The sequence below is a fragment of the Pan troglodytes genome, chromosome 6, assembly GCF_028858775.2.
Source record: "Pan troglodytes isolate AG18354 chromosome 6, NHGRI_mPanTro3-v2.0_pri, whole genome shotgun sequence".
Classification (NCBI taxonomy): Eukaryota; Metazoa; Chordata; class Mammalia; order Primates; family Hominidae; genus Pan; species Pan troglodytes.
Genome location: NC_072404.2, coordinates 24,931,233 through 24,944,114, shown reverse-complemented (window position 1 = coordinate 24,944,114; position 12,882 = coordinate 24,931,233). Strand labels below are relative to the sequence as shown.

The window sequence follows — 12,882 nt, the reverse complement described above, 5'->3', positions numbered from 1 at the left end:
TCCGGTAAAGTTCTTGGAAAAAAAAGAAACAACCCAATTCAAAAATGAGTGGAAGACCTGAAGAGACATTTCTCAAAAAAAAGATATACAAATAGCCAACAGGCATATAAAAAGATCCTCAACATCACTAATCATTAGGGAAATGCAAATCAAAGCTGTAATAGGATACAAACTCACACCCATAAAGGTGGCTACTATCTAAACAAACAAACATAAAACAAGTGTTGGTGAGAATATGGAGTAACTGGAGCCTTTGCACAGTGTTGGTGGGAATGTAAAATGGTAGAGCCACTGTGAAAAAGAGTTTAGTGGTTCCTCAAAAAATTAAAACTAGACAGCAGCACAAATGAGCCTGAAGGACATTATGTTAAATGAAATAAATCAGGCACAGAAAAATACCACATGGTCTTATTCACATGTAGGTGCCAAAAATGTGGAGCTCATGAAGTAGAGAATGGAATTGTGGGTTTTCAGAGTCTTGGAAGGGTAGTGGGAGGGGAGGATAGAAAGAGGTTGGTTAAAGAATACAAAATTATTTTTAAAATTAAAAACAGAGTTACCAAATTATTAGCAACTCCACTTCTGGGGACACATCCAAAAAAATTGAAAGCAGGGTCTCAAAATGATTTGTAGATATCCATGTTTATAGCAGCATTATTCACAATAACTAAAATCTGGAAGCAACCCAAGTGTCCATCAACAGATGAATGGATAAACAAAGTGTGGCATATACATACAGTGGAATATCATTCAACCGTAAAAAGAAAGGAAATTCTAATGTGTGTTAAAATATAGATGGCTCTTTAGGACATTATGCTAAGTGAAATGAGCCAGTCACAAAAGGACAAATACTGTATAATTCCACTTGTATGAGTTACCCAGAGTAGTCAAATTTAAAGAGACAGAAAGTAGAATGGTGGTTGCCAGGGGATGAGGAAAGGAGAGAATGAGGAGTTACTTTTTTAATGAATATGGAGTTTTCATTTTATAAAATTAAAAGAGTTCTTGAGATGGATGATGGTGAAGCACAATATTATGAATGTATTTAATACCACCGAACTGTACACTTACAAATAGGTAAAGCGATAAATTTTATGTTGTATAGATTTTACCGCCATAAAAATTGGAAGAAATATAAATGAATTTTTTTTTTTTTTTTTTTTTTGAGACGGAGTCTTACTCTCACCTAGACTGGAGTGCAGTGGTGTGATCTCGGCTCACTGCAAGCTCCGCCTCCCAGGTTCACGCCATTCTCCTGCCTCAGCCTCCCGAGTAGCTGGGACTACAGGCGCCCGCTACCATGTCAGGCTAATTTGTTTGTATTTTTAGTAGAGACGGAGTTTCACCGTGTTAGCCAGGATGGTCTCGATCTCCTGACCTCGTGATCCGCCCGCCTCGGCCTCCCAAAGTGCTAGGTTTACAGGCGTGAGCCACTGCGCCCGGCCTGAAATTTTTAAATATACCATAAAGAGAGTGAAAAGGAAAGCCACAGAGTTGGGAGAAGATATTTACATTACATACGTCTGACATGGAACTTATACCCAGAATATTCGTACAAATCAATTTTTTAAATTAGAAAAATCCAATAAACAGTGGAGCAGTACTTTATTAAAGAGTCAGTAACTAATCGGCTAACATGAAATGGTGCTCAATTTTACTGATCATCAGGGAAATGTAAATTAAAACTGAAATGTGATACGCATACACATCTTTAAGACAGCTTAAATTAAAAAGATAGAAAATGGCAAGTATTGGCGAGGATGTGAAGAAATTGGAACTCCAATATATCATTTGTGACAGTGCCAATTATTACAACCATTTTGGAAAACAATTTTATAGTAACCACTAAAACTGAACATATGCATAATCTATTCCAATTCCAGGTGTATCCCAAACAGGAAAGGATAAATGTACTCACAAAAAGATATGTACAATAACCTCTATGACACTGCTATTTGTAGTAACTAAAAATTGGAAACTATCCAAATGTCCACCAACAAGAAAAGGAAAGAACAAATAAATAGTGGTATATTTACACAGTGAAATATTATTCAACAATGAGAATATGCACAAATTGCATAAATAAAATATTGACTGAAAGACACAATAGTATACAGAATATAATTTATTTTTATAGATTATGCATATGCTCACTCTGTGAAACAGTCTCAAGCTATAAACTTAACTGTTTTTACATTACCTCAAGCTTCAAAAAGGCATTCCATTTCTTGATTCGGGCACTGGTTTCATGGATACATTCACTTTGAAAATTCAAGAAGCTGCACGTATATAATTTGCGAATTTTAAAGTACATACACTGAGCTTCAAAAAAGTTTACCTAAAATATGAAATGAAAAAAAACAAAATAAATGGATATATATTCTCCTATCTCTAAAACCAGCCATGGTCACAGCCATACATAATTTGAAATTGAATAGGAAGAAGACACTGGTCCCTTCTCCAGGTCAGCGGAAGGAGTACTTCTTATGCCTTTCTCCTACAATCATCACAGACATCTACCTTCGTCATATCTTTATCATTTGCCCTAAAAGTTAATGTTTCTGGAATAAAAGACGAAGGGACATGAGGAAGAAAAGGTAGCGTTTTTTTAATTGGGGGGATTTATATATTTGCTTTACTCCCTGGATGCTTTATTTATCTACCTTTCTCCCCTTAGCACCATTAAACCCAGGCTTCAGCTCATTCAAGAATTACGGCTTAAGTTATTCTTGGTCATTTTTTTTTCTTTTTGCTTTGATTCTGAACAGTTTAATAGTATAAACAAAATGTTTTATGTCTAATAGGAATGGTCAATAGAAATAAACTAGATAATCAAATAAGCAAAACTGATTGTCATTTCATAATCATTTCTTGAAATATTTTGAGTAAAATTTGTGAGGAGTTATCAAACTTTTTATAAATGCTTCCCTATAGGTCACTGAATAGCTATAAACTATAGGCCTAGAACACAGAGGAACTGTGTTGAACTTAGCTTTTTTTAATCCTCAATTGAGTTTTTAAAAAACATCTCTCTCTCAACTTTCAAATCTAGAAATGAAAATAATGATTCCTTCCAATAGGAAGAACTGTAACATCACTTGGTACTTTATAAATTTACTGCTTTTGCCATATATATTTACTGTGGAACCAAATACCCACAAAAGTCTTCTAAAAATAAAATGACCATTTCACAATAAGCAGAGAAAAAGAATTTCAGTTATTCCTATAAGTAATTATAATTATAAATGAAATAACTATAATTGTTAATTTATATAACTAATTATAATTATAAATAAAAACACTCACAACTTAGATTTTAACATTTTTTGCTTTAATTATATTAGCATGATTATAACCTTGTAAGATAAACAGAAATTAAGGTGTATAAACAGAAGTGTTTATCCTGGGATTTTTATGATGAAATAAAAAAGAAAATATTTTAAAATAATTGCTGTAGGTGTACCTATTAGGACATTTAAAAAATTCCTAATACTTTAATACAAGTATTTCAACCCAGTTCTAGGCACTGGTTCCATTACTTTTGCTACAGTTCCTTTTGTGATATGATTATTGAAATCTCCATTCTCTGCCAGGTGCAGTGGCTCAGGCCAGTAATCTCAGCACTTTGGAAGGTCAAGGTGAGAGGATTGGTTGAGGCCTGAGCAAAATAGTTAGACCTCCTCTCTAAAAAACAAAACCTTTAGCCTGATGAGGTGGCCAGTGCCTGCAGTCCTAGGTACTCGGGAGGCTGAGGCAGGAGAGTTGCTTGGGCCCAGGAGTTTGAGGCACAGTAAGCTATGATTGTAGCACTGCGCTCCAGCCTCAATGACTGAGTGAGGCTCTGTTGAAAGAGAGAAGAAGGAAAGAAAAAGAAAGAAAGAGAGAGAGAAAGAAAGAAAGAGAGAGAGAGAAAGAAAGAAAGAGAAGGAAAGAAAGAAAGAAAGAAAGAAAGAAAGAAAGAAAGAAAGAAAGAAAGAAAGAAAGAAAGAAAGAAAGAAAAAGGAGTAAGGGGGAGGGAGGGAGAGAGGAAGGAAGGAAAGAAGGGAGGGAGGAAGGAAGGAAAGAAGGAAGGAAGGAAGGAAGGAAGGAAGGAAGGAAGGAAGGAAGGCAGGCAGGCAAGCAAGAAAGATTCATTCCCTTGGCTAAAATCATAAAGGAGTTCAGTCCAATGAAACTATCTCTTTAGTCTCATGAAGACTTCTGACCCCCATTTTATGAAATTTTAAATTTAAATATCAACCATATTTTCCTTCATTGTTTTCCAGTGTATTATATTGCGAAACCAGATTCTCAATTGACTGAGGTGTTTAATCCACTTGCAAATAGGTTGTAAATGAATAAAAAATAAGTCACTGAGAAGCATTTAACATAATTTAAAAATCAACAATAAATTTGTCCAAATATTTAATAACATATTAATTTAAACAAGGGTTAGAAAGCATGTTACTACTTTTTTGAAACAAAAATCAGTTCTCCCATTTACTAGCTTCATAGCCACTGTTGACAATCCTATTATTTATTTTTCAGCCTTCCCTTTGAAAGAAGCTTAGCAAAAATCAACTAAGTAATAACCAAAGATCTCATTCTCTTTAACATCTTCCAGGATCACAAATTTCAATTATTCTCTGCCTGAGTTATCACAATTCAAACTGGAGAATGAAGAGTAAACACAAGCAAAAGAAGATAAAATCTATTAAAAGATCGAGAGACACCAGACACAAATGGGTTAAAAGAAGAAGAAGAATTAAAGGTTATACTGTTTTGATTACACAGATAGAGGCTAGGAAGAAGAAAATGAATTGAGATTACCTGTTAGAAATAGGCGGTTTCTGGTTTCTGGGAGCTGTCCAATGTACTGAGTGAACCATCATAACCACAACTTACCCCCTTAATAGGGACTGATGTCTTGGGCAGTTCTCTTTTGAACCGGGATGTTTCTACATTCATCTTTTTAGGCTATTTCTTCTAATCTACCTTTAAAATTATCTTCTAATCTGTCACTTTGACACAATGGGTCTTTGAAATAAATCTTTGCACAGTACTGAATAATTAAGTAAATATAGTTATTGGCAAACAAAGAAAAAGAACCCTTTTGTTAAAATATTTGGGATACTCGAGATAATATAAAATGAGTAAACTCTTATTTTTCTTATGCCAAATTTAAAATCTCTTTCTTATCTCAAAAATAACGATCTAACGATAGCCAAAAAGCTCCCTTAAATATACTTCAATAAATCATTGTTTCTGCACTTAAATCTTACTGTAGGACAATACAAATCAATGAGGAAAATACGCCAGATGGAAGTGTTAGGTTTTTTTCTTTGTTCAGGAACAAATACTCGATCCGCAATTTAAAAGTCCGAAGACTCCTCAGCAGAGGGTGAGCTGATTGACTCTTTGGCTTATCAAGGGCAAATCGCATTTCTGAAAAGAGCTTGAAGTGGTTTTGTTTGTGAGGAGAGTTTGCTTTGTCCCCCACACTGAAAAGTATACAGCAAAGCCCGAGCATAGAAAATATCCTGAGCTTAAATTTCTCATTTTATTGCCATCATAACTTTTCCTCTTGGAATAAAATCCTCTATTTTATATGAGTAGGAGATAAAGGTAGGGAAAGGAAAGTCAAGTATCTCAATTGTTAGGCTGATTGCATCCAAACAGACTTTAGAAGTCAGGGTTTGTAACGTGGCAGGAGAGCTGTTTGCGATGCCCTGGAAAGAAAAGAAAGCCGGTTCCAACAGCGACTCTGGGGAATGCACTCTCGGTCCCCCTGCCATGCTTACTTAAGCTAATTGAAGGTCTTGCCTTTCAGCAGCCGCTGCACTGGGATACCAGACAAACAGCTCCCCTCGATGCCAGGCAGGCAGGGCCCCTCTTCAGGACATCATTAAAAGCACATGCACTTGCTCCACATCCATTGGCAGATGGTGGCAAGATTCAAGACTCCTACCCTGAAGTCAAGGAGAAGCCATCGCGGTGGAAAACATCCTCGCTTTGAAAATCCAACACGAAATTAAAGAACTACACGAGATAAGGAGCCTGGAGAACATTAGTTGGCTGCAGGGGTGAAGACAGACACAAAAAGCACAGCAGGTAAGAGCTGGGGGTTGTTGCCAACAAGGAACTGTCCCGGGTGGCGCAGAGAAAAGGATCTCAGAACTGGAGGCCTGTCCCTTTGAGTCTTCCATGCGTGCTCAAGCTTGTCATCTTCCATAAGCTTCGAGAGAAGGGACGTTGTCAGAGCATTCCTTATCGGTGCGACTAATCCTGTTATCAGCTTGGTTATAAATATTTAATGTTCCCTGGCCTTTCGGTGATGGTGCCCCATCAGATTCAAGGCTGTTAAGAATCCCCACCAGCAGCCTCGCCCCTCCCTGCGGAAAACCGATGAGAGGCAGGGCCAAGCCGAAGCGATGGCGGCCTATCCGGAGAGCTGCGTGGACACGACGGTGCTGGACTTCGTCGCAGACCTGTCCCTGGCCTCCCCGAGACGCCCTCTCCTCTGCGACTTCGCACCCGGGGTCTCCTTGGGGGACCCAGCCCTTGCGCTCCGAGAGGGAAGACCCAGGAGGATGGCGCGGTTTGAAGAGGGGGACCCAGAAGAAGAGGAGTGCGAAGTGGACCAGGGGGACGGAGAAGAGGAGGAGGAAGAGGAGCGCGGAAGAGGTGTCTCCCTATTAGGCCGCCCCAAGAGGAAAAGGGTGATCACCTACGCCCAGCGCCAGGCCGCCAACATCCGCGAAAGGAAGAGGATGTTCAACCTCAACGAGGCCTTTGACCAGCTGCGGAGGAAGGTGCCCACGTTTGCTTACGAGAAAAGGCTGTCCCGGATCGAGACCCTCCGCCTGGCCATCGTCTACATCTCCTTCATGACCGAGCTCTTGGAGAGCTGTGAGAAGAAGGAAAGCGGCTGAGCCTGGTGTGGAGAGTCTGCCCTTCCTCGTCTGGTAGTGCTGGGGTGTGTCAGGACCGGGCACTGGGTGAGGCTAAAGGGCCGGGAGGGAGGCCCCAAGACGGAACGTCTGGTCTTCTGGAGGTCGGGGTCGAGATTGTAAGATCCCCACATCCGCTGAGCAGAGTGGCTGCTGTAGAGTTCCTATCTACGCGACCGCCCTAAGTGAAGTCGGGGTCAGGGGCGAGCGGGGAAGTCAGAGAGCGTGAGGCTGAGTCGGGGCCGTTCAGGCTGCTCCTAAGAGCTTCCGAGGGCTGGGTGGGTGGGAAGTGAACCCTCCTCGCAAATGGCAGACTTTGGAGCTTCTATAAAATCTAACCTCTCCTCTTCACATTTTTTTTCATAGAGATAATAAAGTAGAAATTCTTACTTTTTAAAAAGCCTCAAGGGTCGGTGGTACGCCATCCCCAGCAGGCGCTCCAGCGGGCGCCTGCGTGGAGGGTCTGAAGCAGACGCCGCAAGGGTGCGGGGGTGCGAGCTTTTCTGATAGCCAGAGGGTTCTGCCTGGTCCTCCGAGGCTTGTCCAGGAACTGAGGAAAGGAAAAATGGAAGGCAGAGCAGTCGAGAGGAACTGCTGACAAAGTGCGACCTCTGAGAAGGGACACCCTTCCTGTCTTCCATTCCCTCTCCCTCCCGTCCCTTCCTCTCTCCCGCGCGCAAGCCCTCTCTCTTCCTTTCTCCCTCCCCTTCGCCACCTAGTTGATCCCAGACGGACCATAGCTCCTTGTCCCAGGGCCACAGTGGTGTTCATTCAGTGCCTTAGCTAGAGTGCAAATCTACGCTTTGCATCTAAAGTGCAGCATCAGCTTCCGTGTTCCAGTGCCTTCAGGCCCCAGGCCAGAGTAAGGGGCGAGTGCACTCGGGTCACTCCTGGGCCGCAGGGGGCCTTGGGCGCCCTGCAGCTTCGCCACCAGCCACCGCTACCAACTGTCCCCCGGCCAGGGGTTGGGGTATGAAGGGGCCTGGATCTTTCTAGGAGCAGGGCCGCCTGAGCGCGCTCACTTTTACATTTTTAGCGGTAGGTAGGAAAGATAGCTTTCACTCTAATGGCTTCTAGAGACTACCAGGGGAGACGAAAAGTCCAAAGAGGAGATGCCTTCTGACGCCTTGCAAAACGCCTGCCATGCAGATGAGGTTGAAGCGGGTCCATGCTGAGAGGCCGCCTCTAGTTTGGACCCGTGCCATTCCAGGATTCTTCCTTCTAGGTGACGTGCTAATACCAGAACTGGGGTCTTTCAGAAAGGAGTGGGTAACTGAGGAGAGGAACCCGATTGAATAATGCCCACCTAAACATAAATTCAGTAATCCTAAAGGATAATCCCCAGTGATTATTCCAACACTTTATTTCGCCCCTCATTGCACACAGGAATAGGCGGGAGCCTGTGCGAACACACAATTCTCTTAATCATGCTTTCGGAAATAGAATTCATTTAATTAATAAGTAACATATACTCATCCTAGAAATTTTGGAAAACAAAATTTCAAAAAAGAGAAAATTCGAATCACTCCACGTTACCATACTGTTAGCATTTTCATCTATTTCTTTCCAGTCTTTTTTTTCCCTGTGCAGTTATAAATTCAATATATTTAACTAATTCGAGATACTTTGGGATACTGATATTTTTCCACTTGGCATTATAGAAGGTGCAATGTTTTCCCTTAACTTTAAAAATTATTCAAATGTGATTTTGATTACCATATCTTATTGTCATATCCATGTATCACACCACCAGCCCTTTACAGATAGATAGCTATTTCCTTTTTAAAAAATAAATGATGCTGCTAAGAGCATTCTTGTAAATGCCTTCTCTGTCTATTATTATTTCCTAACATTTGATACCTAGAAGTGAAATTTCTGGATTCAAGTTTGTGGATATAAATGGCCAGATTCCCTTCTTGGTGGGTTCTGCCCGTTCACTCTCCCACCCTCTAGCATTGCAGGGATTTGCCTGTTTCCCAGCCCCTTCATTAGTACTTCGAATATTTAAAACTTTTCTTAGTTTTCCTTTTCATAGGACCTGGATTAGTTCTGAAACGAGTCCCCACTCCCAAGATGTTTTTTTACTTTTACTGTGTCTTTCCACCAAGAATTTTTTCAACTGCGCCATAAGAACATCAGGATAAACAGGTAAACAAAAAAAAATACATAAACAGCTAACACCAAACAACAACAAAGCCCCATAGAGTGTTGTTTTTTCTTATTCTTCCACCAATTCAATTTCTCCTGGAAATTAAATGTCATTCTTTTTTAAAAAATCATCTGAAAGTGTTGAATAAATAAAAAGAAAAAAAAGTAATTCCAATCTAGGAATTCTTAATATTTTGTTGAAAGAACCGGTTTTGAAAACCAGAAATAAAGCAAAATTGTGTAGACCAGGGACCATCAACATTCCTAAGTCGTGAGGAGTCAACACAGCCACCCATTTTCCTTAGTCTTCTCCATCATATTCTAATACATTTTGTTCCTAGAAAGCAAATAATATTCCTCCAGTGAATACCTCTTCATCATAGTAAATGATACCTAAAAAACTTCTAAATTAAAAGTTATTTTCTTATTATCAATAGAGGAATTATCCACCCTTCTTAAAAAAAACTTTAATCGTTTATAAATGCTTTGCTATTTGTAAGTTTACATGTTTAGGAACTGCCTCAAATGTAGCCTTTTAAGATATTTTCATAATAATTTTACTCAGAGTAATTTGAACCCAGGTAAGGATCAGAGTCACATAGAAAGGGATTGACATTCCTTTCATCAAATACCAATAGAGGTAAGACAAAATGATCCACGTCCTGAACTTAAATCGAGTATACCTCCATATTTTGACCCTCAACTTTTCTAAGCACTATTTTAATTTTAGTTTTCCTCATGTCAGATGCATAAAATCAGTGCACCTTTAACACAAGTTTTTTGTTTGTTTGTTTGTTTGAGATGGAGTCTCGCTCTGTCGCCAGGCTGGAGTGCAGTGGTGCGATCTCAGCTCACTGCAACCTCCAACTCCTTGGTTCAAGCGATTCTCCTGCCTCAGACTCCCAAGTAGCTGGGATTACAGGCACGCGCCACCACGCCCAGCTAATTTTTAATACAAGGGTTTTTGAATGTAACACCCACTACATTAAAATAGTTTTACTGTTTATTATCTCCTAAACTAATATTGATAGAAATATGAGTAGATATTGCCTTTTCAGTAACTTCAACCAGGTTTTTTTTAAGACCTAATGGTGTCAGTTACTTCTGGAAAATTAAAATAATTTGTTTTTGAAACCTTAAAGTCATTTGAACATTTAGAATCTAAATACCATCTGAGATGTTGCTTGGAGGTGATTTATTTATATACTCTCTACTGATGGAACACTGCCTTTTGGTCTCAAACTAAGTTCCCCATAGCTATCAGATTACTATTAGTATTCAGACATCTAAGCCATAAAAAGATCTAAATGAAATCATATTTGAAAGACATAATTAGGCTTTCTGAGGAATCTAAAAATAATGAGAAGCCCTTACCATCAACAGGGAGTCATTTAGGCTGATCATTTTTTACAGTTAGTTGCCCAATGTTAAAGCAGATTTTGGCAAAATTAAGTGCTGGAAACTGAACCAAATATTCTGCTAGTATGCATAATTCCTACATGCAGACATATGATACAATTAAGACCCTTGGATTAGTGTTTATTATCACATTTGTCAGCATTTCCATTATAAAATAATCTTTTGGGAGGTTGATAACATAGCTGTAAAAATCCTGAGACGAAACTTGATAAGCATGATTTTAGGATACATTTTTTTCTTAATTACAGATCTTCAAAGGAAACTTCTAAAGTAACGAAGCCACAAGTACATTTTACGTGTGCATTTCCAAAATATACCTGATACTTTAAAAAAACAAGAGAATCTATTTAATACAAAATACAAATTAGACTATTATTTTATTTTTATCAAAAAGAGCTAGCAGATTAGTATTGAATGTTAAGTATGAACTTGACTTTTTATAGGATGATATTATTTCATGAAATTATATTTTAAATGTTTTTGGAAAACTGGTGAAGTTTGCTATATATCATTAACTTGGCACAAGTTCACTCAAAGGTTCCTGAACTTTGCCAACATTTTGGGTGAAGTTAGGCCCAATTTCTGGTCAGCACCCTCTCTTCCTGTGAATACTGGACTAAAAAAAGATCACAAAACAAGAGTCAGCAGTTCTGACCATTTTGTTTTGACTTTGGGGTTTCTTTGAATCCAAAGCTTAAAACCAAACCTGGCGGAGGAGGAGAAGGAAAGAAAAGAGGCAATGCAAACTGACAGGAATAAAATACCAGAAAGGTGGAAAAACTTCCTCAAGTCTCTATAAACCAAAGCCTATAAATTTTCACAACATTTTCTGTGACACCAGATTGTCAGTTCTGTGTCTATACCACATTTCTTAAAGGAGTATGAGGAAATGCAAAGAAAAATATGAATGTATTTTCAAACACTCTTCATGGCAAATATGTGGTAGAATCCCACCCTTAATCTGGCAGAAGGCATGGAACATTCGATATGCTGTGAAATCAAGAATTTGACAAATACGACATGATGGAAATGATTACAATAAACTGCTTTAGGTTTACTTAGTGCTTTATTGGTTTCAAGGCACCATTCACATACTTTATCTCACTTGATCTTCACAATTGGATTTCAGCAAGTTCTAGGGTCTCTCTATTAAACTGAGTCATCAGTGTAGCATCTTAAAAATTCCTTCACTCACTATTGAAATCAGCAAGATATTGGGACTCCCAAAAAGGACCAATGGTCACACATAAGCACCACAGCACTTTGAAAGATATTGCCTTCAAAGATCAAAAGCACCTTAACATGTTCTGTGGATGATAAATTATACAAAAGGCTGGTTTGGTCTGGCTCCCTCAAAGGCCAAATTTTATAACCTTCTATTTCAGGCTGTGTGAAGGAGATTTCCACCTGCAGCCAACAAATGTAGATGACCTCAAAGCAGCTGTTATGGACAGTTTTTTTATGATTTCCAGTCTTCAAAAGAGAAGAAAAATGTCTATGAGAATTTGGAAATAGATCAAACAGTTGGTGAACAATAGAAGAAAAAACATCATCTAAACGTGTTTGAATGAGTGAACGAATGAATGATAGCACTATTACTTTACTGCAGATAATTTTGTAACTTCTTCAAAAGATAGTAATACAAATCTGTATTTGGTACTGGCTAGATCTTGAACTCATTGGCTATATTGAATACCAGAGTTCAGTGAAATATTGGAGAAACCAGAGAGGGTCTCAAAGAGAACAACAAAATAATTGGATTATTGGATCTGAATGAAGTAATATTATCCATAATAAGGAGTAGTAATATCTGTAATAATATAACAACTGTATTGAAAGCTTATGACAGCATATGTTCTAAACACTGTGTTGAGTTCTTTATATGTATTAAACACTGTGTTAAACTTGTAAAGTTCTCATAAAAATTTTAGGATATACACACTATTGTTATTTCCATAGTGATGAGGACACTAAAGAATATGGAAGTTAAATAATTTTTCCAAGCTCAATCAGCTAACAAATACTGAAGCTAAGATTTACACCCAGACAAGGATTTCAGAGACCAAACTCTGAGGGATTAAGATTAATTGGTGATGATTATATGATCATTATATTTAAGTAGAAATATTGTAAAAAATTAAAATTGTCCATCATCTTTGCATAGTCTTGTGAATCTATAATACTTCAAAATAAAATTTAAAAATTAAAACAATCAGATAATTACTATGACAATCCTTTGAACCTATAAAACACCATAGAAATATAAATTATCATTAGCTTTAATGAGCCATTCACAGATACTTAACTTATGTCTTGTTCTACTGTAATTTTTCTTCACATGTTTCATGAAAGTGAAACCAACATTTTGTGCCTGGCATTATGTGGT

General features: G+C 38.4%; 1 protein-coding gene across 1 annotated transcript; it reads left to right on the top strand.

Annotated features, from left to right (window-relative positions):
- Positions 1-4,394: 4,394 nt before the first annotated feature.
- Positions 4,395-12,638, top strand: FERD3L (Fer3 like bHLH transcription factor). Its single transcript, XM_054687412.2, has one exon. It carries the CDS (start codon positions 6,411-6,413, stop codon positions 6,909-6,911), a length of 501 nt encoding a protein of 166 aa, XP_054543387.1. The 5' UTR covers positions 4,395-6,410; the 3' UTR covers positions 6,912-12,638.
- Positions 12,639-12,882: the final 244 nt, after the last annotated feature.